This window comes from Cheilinus undulatus, linkage group 18, assembly GCF_018320785.1.
Source record: "Cheilinus undulatus linkage group 18, ASM1832078v1, whole genome shotgun sequence".
NCBI lineage: Eukaryota > Metazoa > Chordata > Actinopteri > Labriformes > Labridae > Cheilinus > Cheilinus undulatus.
The window spans coordinates 18,301,173-18,317,133 of NC_054882.1; the positions used below are offsets into that span (position 1 = coordinate 18,301,173).

At 37.8% G+C, this 15,961-nt stretch overlaps 1 protein-coding gene across 3 annotated transcripts in view; it reads left to right on the forward strand.

Moving 5' to 3' along the window:
- The window catches only part of LOC121526013 (synaptosomal-associated protein 23-like), a 32,271-nt gene extending 17,734 nt beyond the window's left edge, over window positions 1–14,537 (forward strand). For all 3 annotated transcript variants that reach the window (XM_041812269.1, XM_041812268.1, XM_041812267.1), the window contains exons 3-8: window positions 868–909; window positions 1,385–1,433; window positions 4,654–4,771; window positions 9,100–9,273; window positions 9,397–9,541; window positions 11,067–14,537. In XM_041812269.1, the coding sequence (XP_041668203.1) occupies window positions 868–909; window positions 1,385–1,433; window positions 4,654–4,771; window positions 9,100–9,273; window positions 9,397–9,541; window positions 11,067–11,129 (591 nt within the window). In that variant the 3' untranslated portion in view covers window positions 11,130–14,537. The remainder of the gene's footprint in view (window positions 1–867; window positions 910–1,384; window positions 1,434–4,653; window positions 4,772–9,099; window positions 9,274–9,396; window positions 9,542–11,066) is intronic.
- Window positions 14,538–15,961: the final 1,424 nt, after the last annotated feature.

Genomic DNA, 15,961 nt, shown 5'->3' on the forward strand with positions numbered 1-15,961 from the left:
TGTTATGGTTTGGTTCTCCTCTATTTTTTAATTTTTTTAAAAGCCTTTGCACGCTAAATATATATTTTTTTACTCTTCTGAAATTGCTGTACGTTTAAAAAGAAATGTGATTTATGTTGGGTCAGAACAGGTTTGATTTTCTGCATAACATGTTTCTTTGAGTATTCAGAGCATCAGCTGCAGCTCCTTTTTATCCCTTTCACTGAAACTTCACTTTAAAGTCGCATTGTGCACTGCATTACGTGGATTTCAATGCTGGAACAAAGAAATTTGTACTCACAGCCACATAAAACAAGAAAGACTGAACTGGAAAGATGCACCAATGAGCTTTTTAGTCCTTTTTAGTAATTGGCACAATACTAGTAGAGTTCTGTCAGGAGAAAATGGTTCCAGTGTTTTATTTTTCCTTTTTCAAGTAATGAAAGAACCACAAAATAATCCTCACTGCTTTTTGTCTTTGCAGAATAAAGCCATTTTGTCTCTTACTACAAATTTTCATCACATTAGTGATCCAAAAAATCATCAGAAAACCACTGAATTGGTTTGCAGAGACCTTTACTCTTATGAGCAGATCTTACTTAATCAGGTTTTCTATTTTTTTGTTTTTTATTTAATCATAAGAATAATATGAATGCAGATTCCTGCTTGTGCTTCTTTTGTTTTCCTTGTATCCCAAACAAACTGAACAAGATCCTGTATTCTGACAGTTTAGAACAGTATTGCAGGATATAATTTAACAGAAAAAACAAAAGCTCTCAAATTTAAAACCCTTTTTGTTCAGAAATGTACCAACATAGAGTTCTGATTCAACTCTTAACATACTGACTGGTTCTTATTCACTAACTTTTGTGTTTTTTTCTTCCACAGTCACTGGAAAGCACACGGAGGATGCTGCAGATGGCAGAGGAGGTGAGACTTGGAAATGATGCTGCTTCTTCTCACACAAAATCACAATATCATCTTTTATGTAGCTGCTTGGCTGGGAGAGAAAAGCTTGTTGGTTTCTTACCTGGATGAGAACTGATATTTTTTTGAGTGCTTTTTAATTTTAGCAGTATAATATCAAAGTCTCTGATTCAATCACAGATACTCAGTGGTGTGAAAGCTTGGAATTAGAGTAGGAAAGACTTACTTCGTTTTAGTTGTTTGTGATCAAATCATTGTAAGATCTTTACAGTTATGCTTTATTACAGGATAATATTATGAGTAAATAAAACATTTTATACATGAATGATATATAGATTTGTTGTCAAATATTACATTTTTTTTGTATTTAAATGTAAATGTACTAAGCACTGATCATTTCCCTTCTTTATACATGCATATTTGTATGATCTTTTCATTTGTTTTGATTATTTGTTGTTTTTTTTGTTTTTTTTTTTAGAGCAGACAGACCGGCGTCAACACCATGGTGATGATAGATGAGCAAGGAGGTAACTATTGTCTTTTTTACGGTTCTTTACAACCCTTTGACATTCCACCTTCAATGTAATGGGGGAATAAAGTGATCCCACTTCTGTACTAGCCTCAGAGAACATAACAGAGGAGACAGATTTGAAAACAGGATCAGCAGAGCCTGCTGTGCCATGGTGTAATGTCCAGTAACACATAATACAATGTACACAAACATACAGTGAAAGTCTCAATATAGATACAGCACCTATGAGAAGTATTCAACCTCTTGGATGTTTTACCCTTTTATTGATTTTATGAATCAGTCACGGTCAATATAATTTGGCTTTTTTAGCAACAAATGACAAAAAACCTCTTTAATATCAAAGTGAAAACAGATTTTTTTAAAAGCAATGGCAGTTAGATAAAAATGCATAATATAAAATAAGTGACTGCATAAATATTCACCCTCTTAACCAGTGCTGCTCAAGCTCTGTCAGGTTGCATGGGAACCGGGTGTAAACAGCCCTTTCCAGTCCAGCCACTAATTTTCTTTTGGGTAATGGTCTTGGCTTTGACTCGGCCACTCCAGAACATTCACCTTGTTCTCTTCAAATCCTTTTGTGTAGCTTTCCCTGTTTGCTTCAGGTGATTGGTTTAGTGGTAAATAAATCTTCTCCCAAGCTAAAGTTCTCTTGCAGTCTCAAAAAGATTGGCCATAGAATCTCCCACATGCCTCTTGGCAAACTCAAGTCAAGATTTATGTTGTTTTCTCTATCAGTGGCTTTCTCTCTGCCACTCTCCTTTTAAGCTTTTACTGGTGAAGAACCCAGTCAACAGTCGTTGTATTCAGAGTTGTTGTATTCCCATCTCAGCTGCTGAAGCTTGACACTCCCTCAGAGTAGTCACAGGTGTCTTGGTGGTCACTCAGTTTGAAGACAGCCTGATCTAGGCAGATTTACACATGTGCCATATTCATTCCATTTCTCAATGACAGATTAAACTGAACTCTGGGGGATGTTCAGTGCCTTGGCATTTTTTTACATCTATCCCCTGACTTATACTTTCAATAACCTTTTCTCTGAGTTGCTTGGAATATTCTTGTCTTCTTGGTGTAATGGTAGCCAAGAATATTGATGAACAGCGACGGGACCTTCCAGACACAGGTGTCTTTATACTACAGTCACTTGAGACACATTCACTGCACTTAAGTGATCCCCATTTCACTGATTGTGAGATTACTAGCACCGACTGGCTGCACCTCTGTTGAATGAGGTCAGTCACTGTAAAGGGGGTGAATATTTATGTAATCACTTAATTTATCTTGCATATTTTTGTTTACTTTGTAGAAATTACTTTGAAGAAAATGTATTTCCAATTTGATATACAAGAGTTTTTTGTATTTTTTTAAGCTAAATTATATGATTGATTTATCAAATCAATTAAAGGGGTAAAACGTCCTAGGTTTGTTTATTCTTTTATAGGCACTGTATCTTAAGCCATAATGACTATAAGGCATTGTGATGTTGCTACTGGGAAAACACCTTTTGTAACTTAAACACTGCTGGTTTTAATGCAGATTTATTTACCCCTTCAATATGTTGTTAATGGCAAATATCTTGCAAAGTATCTTACAATTTGATAAGTCTTTAAAGCTTAACTACCAGACGTCATTGTGCCATTGTTCAAATGCCATGAAAATGTCATTATTTAAATAACCTTTTCATTTTATGGTGGGTTTGAGATGATTTAAAGCCCCAGATCTCCTGTTGTGGCATTAAAAGAAACCTTTCTTTCCACTTGAGGCAGTTGGAGCTGTCTAAGGAGGCGCTCAGGGACGTGTAGGCTGTAGAAAAATAACAAGGACAAAGATGTGTAGCAGTGCCGTGCCTAGAGAAATGTTATCATAGTCTTTATCTAAGAATCGAAGTCAGTATTGCTAACCTTTGTGGGAGCAGTTAGAAATAATTTCATGTTTAGTAATACAAAAGAAAATGGGCATATAAATCAGTATTTTTTAGTGACAGTATTACAAAAAAAATCTAAAGGGAAAGGATTAAATTGCTTCATTGACTAAATAAAAAGTATGTTTGGGGTGCTCTTGAATAAAATTCATATACTAATAGAATTAATAAGAAAACAACTCCAAGGCACTTATTTTAACAATTAAAATGCTTTTATTTTCACTGCATGCTCATATAGACCTTAGAAACACACTTTTTACATGTTTCAGCATCAGAACTCCATCAAGAAGTAAAAAAAAAAAAATATGTGTGTAAACATGCAGTACTGTGCAGAACTTTTAGGAAGGGTTGGTCCTTAAACTAAGGCTGAATTAAGACGTAGATGTGGCGATTTAAGCCCATCTGAGGGTGCCAGTGAGCGGAAAGGAGGATTGACGCAACCCCAGTAGAGCTCTGGATGTCTTTGCATGTTAGCAGGGGCATGGGAAAATAATCTGTTGAAAAAAATAACAAAGTCCACACCTTAAGGCCGGAGTAAGGGATGGATTTGGCGAGTAAGCGTGGCCTAATGCCTCGGTTCAAAAACCTTGGGTCAGGGACCCAGAGATGTTTGCCTGCATGCAGGTCTGCTTTGCTCATAAAGTCAAGAGGAAAAACACTGAGTAAGGGGTGAAATTTATGCCGTTTACTATAACAAAATCACTCTCTTAGGCTTATAGCAAATTTACTAAACACTGATCAAAAGTACCTGCATTTGGCTGGTGGCGGGTGTTAATTTCCCTCCCTGGTCAACATGTGGTGAGCTTGACTTTGGCTGCCCCCCTCCTCCAGCTCTGGATTGTGGCACAATAATGAACCCTTAGCGCCCCACATGCCTAAAACTTATGCAAATGACGGTACATCAGTATCCACCACATGATTAGTAGAAATAATTTCTTGTTTCAGTCATTACTGTGCTGTTCATCCTGAAAATAACTATATTTTAACTGCTTTCTTTGATTTGCATTCCTAGTTTTTAAAAGTGTGTTTGCAATGATTAGTTGTACTACCTGCGGCATTCTTTGTTTTTATCTTTATCCATTTTTTCTTTTTCTGCAATGACCCAGTTATTGACCCATTTTAGGAATCCTCGCAGGGATAATTGAAGTTTAATTAGATCCATCCTAAAAAATGATTAATAAAGGTGATAAACATAACAAAATTAACACCCACACAAACTCTCAGTATTTAAAATGTTCTGAAGTGTAGAGAAAAAAAACAGTGTGACATGGCATGTTGTTACCTGTGTGTGTTTCAGCACAGCTGAAGCGTGTGGAGGAGGGCATGGACCAGATCAACCAGGACATGAAACAGGCAGAGAAAAACCTGACTGACCTCTCCAAGTGCTGCGGCCTCTGTGTGTGCCCCTGTGACAGGTATGCTGTACACTCTGAGCTGAACCCGGCTCCAAATCCCTCATGTGTGATATCTTTTTCAGCTCCACTCTTTTTGATGTGCTGTTTCTGAATTTGCCAACAGAGTTCATAATATATTGATAATAAAATTTAAGCATTTCTTTGTAGCATCTTTGGCACAGGACAAGTTGGAAGTTCTTTACAATAACATGAAGAAACAAAGTAAAAATAGACAAATTAAAACAAGTGCATTTGAAAACCAAGCATCAAACGAATAGCAAGTTTAACAGGCAACAAACTGTAAGACCAGAAATAAGCTAAGAACAAAGGAATGCATGAATAAGCATGCAGAGGACTGCAAAAAATCAGCAAAATATGTGAAGAAGATTAAAAAAACATAAAAGGGACAAGTGCTGTAAAGTCATGCTTTTATTTGTTGTTTAAAATGGGCACAGAGATAGCATCTCTTAAAGCTGTAGGCAGTTTCATAGTAGCTAATAAAGACTGAGGTCTATATTTTCCTTTTTGATGACAATTTGTGCTCCTTGACAAACAATTACCCATATGGGCTCATTCTGCACCATGCAGAGCCTTAAAATCAAGTAAAGCTGTGCTTTTTCAGTGTGGTACTAGCTCAACTTGTCTTGACTCAACCTGTTTTTGTTTTTTTTTTATTTTTCCTTTGGGGGTCATGTCTGGTACCAGGTACCTGGCCCTTTTTTAGTATCTCTTCTGGTGGAAACCTACCATTGAGCTGAGCTATTTTCACTTGCAGCATCCAGAGTGAGCTGTCTTTACTCAAACTTCTTACTGTATAACTTCCAAATTCTCCACTTCCTTTCAGTAGTTCCTTTGACTCACTGCTTGCATCCTTCTCTGGAGCAAAACTTGTCTCCTTGCTGTTTGAAAATGCCGCTGACCAACAATGGTCAGCAGCATTTTCAACACACTGAGATCAAGAAGAGGCTGTGGCATTTGTAACATTGATCCATCCATTTTCTACACCGCTTGAGTCATTCAGGGTTGCGAGGGGCATTTGTAACAGACCAGCCCTATTTTTCACTACCATCTTGGGCTGAACAATTTGCGAAAATAACCTAATTACGATTTTTTCCCCCTTATATGCAATTGATTGATTGATATGCAATTATTTTTAGGTTCCTCATCTTATGTGTTGTTCAACAATATAAGCAAGAAATCCTTTTTTTATTGTAACAAGCTCAGTATTAGTAAGTTAAACAAGGGATAAAATATAAAAAAATTTTTTTAGAATTGTATAGAAAATTTGTGACATGATCTTTTTCATAAAAAAAGCAAATATATGAACAAGAAAATTAAGATTTTGTAACTAGAATGGCCATCTGAGGTGGGAGACCCACGCCTAAGCAGCGCCACCGAGGAACTCGCGCTCCCATTGATTACTATGGTGTTCAAAATTCAAAGTGCGAGAAAAACCGAATGGGTGCGCGGATCATCACCAAAATCTATTTGATTCTTCCCTGTCACTATACCAGTATTACCTGAAAGTTTGGTGAAGATCCGACTTTCCGTTCTCGAGTTATCTTGTACACATACAAACGAACAAAGAAACAAACAAAGATACTTTACCTATCCTTTACATAACCCTCTGTGGATTTCATCAGCGTGGGTAATAAAAATAAAAAGGCAATTGAATGTTTGCATAATGTGTAGAGCATGAAATAAGAACAAAGATTGTATTAAACTGTTTTTTACACATTTTAGGTTAAGGAAACATTGTACTGTCTTTGATTTGAAAACTGCAGCATGCCATATTGCGATTTAATCTAATTTGTGATTATTTGCACAGCCCTACAACCAACACTTACCCAGCTGTTAACATAACAAGACAATATTCCTTACAGAGAACACATAAACATGTCAAGGAGAATCGTTTCTCCACCAAGAATTTTTGCTTGCTTTTTTGAAGAAGAGTTTACACTGATATAAGCATTTAATCAAAACACTGTACAACCGCATAGAGGATCATTAGAATATGAAAAAGCACTTCTCAAGCACAGAACCCATTTGTGTAGTCTTTTTGGAAAACACCAGGCACTTTAAATATTATTAATATTTTATCTAAGCAGAATTATGGACCATTCATTAGGCCTTTGAGTGGCCCAAACAGCTCATAGCTTGGCCGCTCTACAGACATTTGCCCAAATTTTAGAAGGCCGGTCCATCACTTCATGTCTATATGTAGGTTCTTTGCAGAGGATGTCATGCAGCAGCAGAGAACTCCAGATGGGGGGCAAGAAGTGATTTTTACAAAAAGAAAGGCTACCAAAAGTTCATGTTTTGCACTGTTTACGACAATGCCAAGCATTTTTGAGCTGCCTTTGTGTCTAGAAAGTAGTGAAATATTCAGGCAAAAAAAAAAGGGTTTGAAAAACCCATGGAGAAACAGCAGCAGGCAGGAAATGAAATTTGGATTAAATAACAACAAAGGAAGGAGGAAAGGATACTGGCACTCAAACAGAGCTAGCTAGAGTGGCTCTCATAAAAGAACCAATATAGTACAGGCTCGTTTGTGAATGGCACATAATAATGTGGTCAATCAAGGTTTATTTGCTTGATAGTACATCGCCGTTTCAATCAAAAGCTTTACTGTGTCAAAATGAGGAGAATTGTATATGTTAAAAGGGCTTAGCTTGCCTTTTAGCACAGTTTTGCACAGTCAGGCTATGACGACATCACTGTTGAGAAGGTACCATTGAAGTATAATGGAAAACTGAATGCTTGGTACCAACACCAGGTACAGCTGATGGAAATGCACAAAATGAAGATGAAATCAGTCCTTTAAGACGGATGTTGTCTTTATTTGCTGTACTTGTTCCCAGAGTTTTAAGAAAACTCCTAAATGATAGGTCCAAATAGGACAGGATCTAACCATCATTTGTTGATGAACCTCACACTGATGGCTATTAGCAGTTTAAAGCAGCAGCTCTATGTGATCATTATCAGATTTTAACCACTCTGACTAGAGACTTTATTTTCTTTATTAACAGTGTAAATTGGCTGAAAGTGTGAGTTCTCCCCCAGGTTATATCAGAACAAAACTATGTATTTTATAATACTCTTTATTGAAGGGAAGTTTGTCCACGATAAAAAATAAAAGGAAGGTGAGAATGTCATTATCAGTTTTCTAAGGTTTGATGCTACAGAGCTGACATGAATCAATTATTGGTCTCCATTCAAGTGAAGCAGCACAAAGAGAAAAAAGTGTAAGAGAGAACAAACAAAAATAAGAATAGATCAAATAAATAGAATTAAGCTGTTTAAATTAGGGTTGACTACACTATACATCCATTTGTGGCCACACAGACTATACAGGACAGTCATGCAGTGATATGTATGAGATATGGAGACATGGTATGACTGATAGTTGCAGAGTTGTGAAAAAACAGCAGTATTTATATTGAAGTGGCAGTTATAGAATAAATATAAATCTCTAAATAGGAATATGACATATTCTAGCATGTGGCATACGGACACTGTGTTGACTTCTTTTGCTACGCCTGTTTTGCTTTTTTTCTGCCTAGCAACAGCCGACCATGCTTATGGGTTTGTGATATTTTGAGCAGCGAGTCATGCCAAATTCACACACAATACTTGATTTCTGATGACTGAAACAATTAGAGTTTGTGGCTATTCTGTAAAACTTGAAGGCTATTTTTTCCTCAAGTGCATCCCTTTTGACTAACGGAGGATTTCCGTGCGATTTAGCACTTTCATGATGTTCTCCAGTCTGTAAGGTTGATTTCACTTGAATACAGCAAAGACTTCAACCACTTTCATAAATAAGGCTGGTAAAAGCGTGTGACAATGAGAGAAGAAAATACAAATTTGCATGTCAAATGTTTCTTTTATGGTCAATATATTTGCTGAATCAATTTGCGAGTTTCCAGTGGTGTCTGAATGTGACATTGTCTCTATCGAGCCTTGAATGACAGGTGCTCTGCTTTCTGCAGAGCATAACTAAATCCCTGTCCATCAAACCCCATGGTTATGCAGTGTCAGTGTGTGTGCATAATTAGATCATGACTGGTTTTAAACATGAGACAAAATTTCCCCTAAATGCTTTCACACTGGAGCAGAGGAGGATTCTTTGATGAATACCATAAGATAAGGTAGGGGATGTTTTGCACTTTCCTCTTTGTAGTGAATACGTGTAAGTGTAGCTGAATTGTAGTCTTACTAACCTCTTAGGTATATTCAGTGTCCAATAACATCTATGTAAAGACAGTGTAGCTGTTAGCAGCTGTCTAGTTTAGTGAAACACCTCTAGATTTCCTCATGTGTAATGACTTTCTGTTATCTCATCCCAGGGTGTCATCAATCGAGCACGACTCCCGATACAAGCGTACCTGGGGGATTGGAGGAGGTGAGGGTGAAGTTGATGCCAATGGGGCAAAGGTCGTCTCAAGGCAGCCGTCAGGGGTCCGCAACGGGCAGCCTACTCAGGCCAGCGCTGCGGCACCATCAGGGCCATACATCAAGAGGTGGGGTCCAAAATCTGATGCCAGAAGCATGTTGTTGGAAATGAAGATAATCTTTCAGTTTCTCCAGTGTGTTTGTATATAAATTTATTGAAGGATCAAACTCTGTTTGCATGTGTGCTGCAGGATAACCAACGACGCACGTGAGGACGAGATGGAGGAGAACCTGGACGCAGTTGGCAGCATCATAGGCAACCTAAAAAACATGGCTGTGGACATGGGCAACGAGATAGACAAGCAGAACAAACAAATCGACAACATCAATGCCAAGGTAAGAGTCTAAGATGAATCGTTCTTTGGTTAGTTTTTCCTCTAAATTCACTTTTCCTTTGTTAGTTGTCTGATCATACTTCTAAAGCAGCTCCCGTCACGGCAGCTTAAAGATTCCCTCCAAAATAAAATGTACAAAAATTTGTTAGAAGATATCAAACATGACCAAAACTACTGGGAGAATGGATACCTGCGCTGTTTTTCTGTTAGATGTAAGCTTTATATCTCCAAAACTTTTGCTATTTATCTGTAGAGAAAAATCAAAGAAACCCTGTGGAGTATTTCACCAGCAGTGTGACTATGAAAGTTTTGGGGGGTTTTTTATAAGTTTTTCATTCTAATTAAGACAAGCAGCACAAGAAACAAACCTACAAATATTATTACATATTTCATTGATTTATTCTTGTCTGCTGTAATGCAGATGGAAGATAGAAAGACAGCAAAACTAATTTAGTAAAAAAATACAAATGCATAACTTTGCCTTTTTTCTCCTCAGGTCAGCTTTAAATGATCAGGGGTTAGAGCACAAATATTTCATGCAGCTTTTAACCTCCATTTTAACAAGTACACTAATAAAATGGGGTTCAAGCAGATGGTCCGTATGTTTTCCTAAAAAATTGGGGTATGGTGTAAAATAAGTAAATAAAAGTGGTGAACTATAACCATCCTTACTTCAGATAGACTCAGCCTCTGTGGGTGGCTCTTTATATACCCTGTAAAATTACTAAAAGGTCCAGTTAACTGGGGGGTGTATCGTAAAGCAAAATGAAAGGGTAGTATGCATGCGTTGAGTCTAGAGTCTGAATCTTTTGTCTCACAAAGCACACTCTCTTTTGAATCTGGTTATATTACAGACTCTAAGAACTAAACTTAGCAGAGAAGATTTGGCCAATTTTTCATGGGCACAACCCACATACTCAGCTCTGCTGCTCATCCCACAAATGCATGTTCCTTACAATTGTGGCACCATTTAAAAGATAAATAAATAAGCTTTCCAGTGGTTTAGATTTATTACCAAGAAGGATTGTTACAACAAGGAAACAATCTAACAAACACAAATGTCCTTACTTGTTGTGCTAGGTTTAAAAAAAATATTTATCTAGCTTAGAAAGTTGTTGGAACCACTTGAGGTAGTCTAAGTACTCTCCTTAAATGTATATCTGACATGTGAGTTTTAATTTATTTAATTAATGTAGACATTTCAGTTCAAAAAATCAACATATTGTACCTTCAAGTGTGAATCCTGAAATGTTTGGATCCATGTTAAATTGGTTGAAGCCACACTGCTTTCTTTCTATAACCCACACCTGTTTATCTGTAGAGTATTCCATATGCATGACTGTGTTTCACATCACCTGCATATTTGTCCTCCAGCACAAGGGCAAAAATGTTCTATGGGTCTACAGTTCAAAAACTTCTGCAGGGAACCTTGATGCTTATTCAGTCATTTTATGTAAAATATTTTTGAAATACAGGAAAGAAACTGTGAATGCTTCAATAACCTTTTTTTTTCCTTTTGCTTTCAGGCTGAAATGAACAAAATTCGTATTGATGAAGCAAACCAGAGAGCAAACAAACTCCTCAAGTAGACAAGGCACCTGCTTCTGCCACTTTTATCAACCAACCTTGAGCCTCTGTCGCAACACCAACACACACACATACAACCTACATGCATGCACACAAACACAAATACACACTCTTGTTCTCAAAAAGATAAATTCCATCTGGAGAAATATTTTATTCCATCAGTTTAGTAGCCTTGACTGCACTAAGAAGTCAGTGTACTATAGAAAAAAACCTCATGTCATCATAATCATGCTGGACTCTTAAAAAAAAAGAAACAAAAAAAAACTTGTGCATCATAAACTGCAATGGGAGAGGAAGTGCCCTTCACTGCTGTTTGATACCAGAAGATGCACTCAGCCTGTTTTATCATATAACTTTCACAGGAAGGGAAGTAGCAACGGTCAGCTGCTTCTCTTTCTGAGTTACTCCCTTTTTGGACCCTCTTGTGTCTGTTTTATACATAAAGAGTGACAGATTCACACTCATTAAGCCTGATTTATACTTCTGCATTAAATTTGTGCATTGTAGTGTGTGTTTTAGGTCTGTGTAGCCCAGAACTTATACAGAAGCCTTCGCACATCGCCTGACATACAGCTTTGAAATGTAACTGTTCATCGAAACAGCTCATACTGCAAGCCCTGTGATTGGTCTGCTGGGTAGCATCCGGTGATTGGTCTGCTGGGTAGCATCTGGTGACTGCAAATCTCTGATCAGTCAGCTAAATGGTCAAAGTTGGATCCCTTTGCACACCTTACAGCACAATTTAGCACTATTTTGATCAAGAAAATGGTGAAGAAATGAAAGGGGTCTGACTGCAGACCATGCAACTGAGACGTCATCTTCTTCAGAACTGAAAATTTTTTGCTAAATATCGGAATAAACTTCTGTTCAAAGATAGGATAGGATGCATAGCTTACAGTGCAGATTTAGCTCTATTTTGATCTAGAAAATAGTGGAAAAGTTAGAGGGGTTGAGCTAATGTAGCTAAGGCTAAGCTTACAAAGCAGTGACGTAAGCTATGTAGCTGCATAGCGACATTCTCTGTGTAGCTGTGTTAGCATTAGCTAAGTTGGCTAAAGCTCACACTGCTAAAGATAACTAAGCTACATTGGCTTATATAGTAACCTTAATTATGTAGCTAGCATAGCTATGTTAGCTTAAGCTAAATTAAACCCTGCCACATCAACTTTGTAGCTACATAATTACTTTCTCTACGTAGCTGTTTAAGCTTTAGCTAAGTTTGCTAAAGCTCACATTGCTTAAGATAATGTCATAGTCTTCATTACTTTAGCTAAAGCTATTGTTTCTACGTCATCTACATAGTAAATGTAATTACCTAGCTAAAGCTAAAGCCACAAAGTGGCTATGTAAGCTAAGTAGCTAGTGCTTGGTTCCCAAAGTGGTTAAATGAGCTATGCAGCTACATAACCACCTTCTCTACTTAGCTGGGTTTGCTTCAGCTAAGTTTGCTGAAGCTCACATTGCTAAAGACAACTTTGCTTCACTGGCTTATGTAGTAATATTAATTTCATAGCTAGCAGAGCTATGTTAGCTTTAGCTAAAGCTAAGCTCACAAAGTGGCTATGTTAGCTATGTAGCTAACGTAACTAATGCTAAGCTCACAACAGCAATGCGAGCTGTCAGGAAATTCCCCTACTGCTGACTAGCATCTTGGCAGAGTGGCGCAGAGACACCAACACATAAGAATGTAGCGCTCACAATGGCAAAGGGTGCAGATTTGATACAGAAGTATAAATAAGGCTTTGCCTATCTGTCAGTGTTCAGAGCTGTATCACCCCCAGTTGGTTCTGTCTTGACCTAGCTTCATCTAGTTAACTCATAAAGCATTTAAGTCTAAAACAGATCAATCATCCTACATGAACATGTATGTTAAGTTAATATTATCGTGTATTATTTGAAATGACGTGCCTATTTAATTATTCCTAATCAAAAGCAGAAAAGACATGTGAATAAAGTTGCTTTAACATCTTTTTCCTCATGTCATTTCTGCAGTTTCAGATGGGAGAAGCATTTTCCAAAAAAAAAGTGCTTTGAAATGAGTCACAGCAAATTCTTTATGCTGCAGTTTCAAGCACCGACCCCTGAGTGAATTGAAGCAATTAAATGTTATTTCTTAAGCCTTCTGACTGCTGAGAAGTCAAGGTTGCAGGGAAATGGTGAAAGAAGCTGACCTGGTGTTAGAAATTTAATATATAACTATCACATCTTTTTAAAAGTGAAGGAGGGTCGGTATGCGATCATGAGAAACGTTCATGATTAGTCCTCATAGGCTTCTATTCACTTTAATAACACTGTTGAGAGGAAACAGCCCATCATGTTCATGTGATCACAGTGTTTCTGTAAATACTGAAACATATTGTAGCTTACTCTGTTAAATCTACTTCCATTCTTCTTTCTCCATTACCTCCTTGTTAATAGAGATTTATGGCAACTAAGAGAAGGTTGTATAAAGGGTTCTCACACAAATCTGGGTATTAATTTCCTCAAGTTTCAGATTTTAAAGTATAAATAAAGCTAAGTTCTGAAAAACAGGGCTTTAAGTTGTTAATTTCATCATCTTCTGTTGTATTCGCTCATTAGTACATTGTCACTAAGGTGTTGTGTGTTGTCATGATAAATTCAACCTGGAATCTTATTAAAAAAAAAAGAAATCAGACTGTAATTGGGAGATGGGAGAGCATTTCCCTTCCCTGCCTTATACGTGATCCTTGGTTGTGTTGTAACAGCCGCTGTATCCCAAACAACTGTTTTTGCACCAGCTTTCACTGCAGAGCAGAGCAAAGCTAGGGTAAAATGATCAAATCTGATGATGGAAAGCATAATTTGTTTATGTGGAAGCCGTAGCCAGGCTGAGAAATTACTGCTGGCAGGGAGATGCAAAGTATACATGTAAATGAATGTTTTAGGAGGTAAATGCAGAAGCAGAATAAGTCCTGGCAGGCTGTTAAGGCGCCACTGTGGAAAATTGGCTAATGATAAAGTGATAGAGTAAGCTGAAAGTATCTCTCATATGAATCTCTGTGCTTATTTGTTTTGAAGAAAAATGATGATTTGTATTCTCTACTTCAGGCGTACACCTATTGAGTTAGCAAAGATTGAAACGGACTGTTATCCAGGGCTTTGTATCGCTCTAAGTGATCATCCTAGGTCTGTTACTTGTCAGCTGAGATCTAATTAGTGCAGCCTCAGGCGGCCTTACCGTCCTCAGGCTGTTTATTCATTGTTGTACCAACATCCACTGGAATGTAAATGCATCACTTTTGTCTCTTTTTATTGTGTTCATATGCAGCTTCACCTTTTCTGGAATGAGCTCTGTTTGTGGACAACTGTTCAACAAAGTGAAAATACCTTTGGTTTCATACCTGCCTTTGTAAAATTATTTGTAATCAATAAATCTATTTGAAAACTCATTTTGTTTGAACTCATCTTTAATGTATTAACAATAAAATGAAGCCAGTTTCATTCAAAATCTGCAAAGATGTAGTTTGATGCTTTTCAGTTTGATTTAGTTTCTTCGCTATGCAGTACATCTGTGTCATTCATGCTGTGATTTTAATGTGTTTGTGCTTTTTCTGTGCCCAAGCTCATTTAAGATTGACTAAGGTGAAGGGGAATAGTGACCTGTTAAAATTTGAGCGCTGTTTGGAAATCTTACTGGCTAAAAAAAAAAAAGCATAAAAATGAACTGAGCACAGTTAAAAAGCCAGCAGCCATGATTTTAATGGGCTGCATTTTTAAAAATGTATTTAACAGTACACATATAAACACTTGTGTTGCTAATCTTTCAAAGCATTTGGATTCCATGTCTGTCACCAGGCAAATCCATCTTGCAAATCTGAAACATCCGTGCAGGTCTGGAAATGAAACAGACCAATCCGCGTCATCTGAGGTGAATGAGGCAGTGGCTAGGGGTGGGGTTAAGTTGTACTAGAAGAGGGTGGCAATGGCTGCCACCGTTGTAGCTCGGATATAGCTGTAGTAGAGTAGCAGTTTTATCAAGACTCTGGAGTGACGAATCATGCTCCTTTGGCAGTCAGATGGTCAAGTCTGGGTTTGGCAGATGCTGTGAGAATGTTACCTGCCTGACTACATTGTGCCAACTGTGAAGTTTGGTTGAGGAGGGATAATGGTATGGGGCTGTTTTTCAGGGTTTGGGCTAGACCCCTCATCTCCAGTGAAGGCCAGTCTTAATGCTTCAGCATACCAAGACATTTTTAGATAATGCTATGCTTCAAACTTTGTGGCAATAGTTTTGGGAAGGCCCTTTTCTATTCCAACCTGACTGTGTCCCATTGCACAAAGGAAGGACTTTACAGTCATGGTTTGATGAATTCAGTGTGGGAGAACTTCTCTGGCCTGCAGCGCCTTACTCTCAACCCCATCGATCAGCTTTGGGATGTTGAATGGGGTTTCTCATCCAACACCTGTGCCTGACCTCATAAATACTCGACAGAATGAATAGACACAAATTCCAACAGTAAAGCCTCCCAAGAAGAGTGGAGGCTGCTATAGCTGCAGAAGGGGGACCAACTCCATATTAAAGTCCATGTATTTAAATACAATGTCACTGCAGTCCCTGTTGGTGTAGTGGTCAGGTGGCTGAACACTTGTGTCCATATTGTGGCCCTGTTTTGATTTCACAAAGGCCTAGAGTTAAGCATGAACTTGCCAAAGTAGAAGCAGTAGAGTGCACTCACTGTAGCTGTTTTCAAGGAGATTGAAGGACGGCTTCAAACCCATCTCTTTGTTTCTGGATAAGATTTAAAGTCTGTTTGATTCAGCATTTCCAACATGGCGACTGGCATGGATGGGCTTCAGTAGTTGGTTTCAGAAA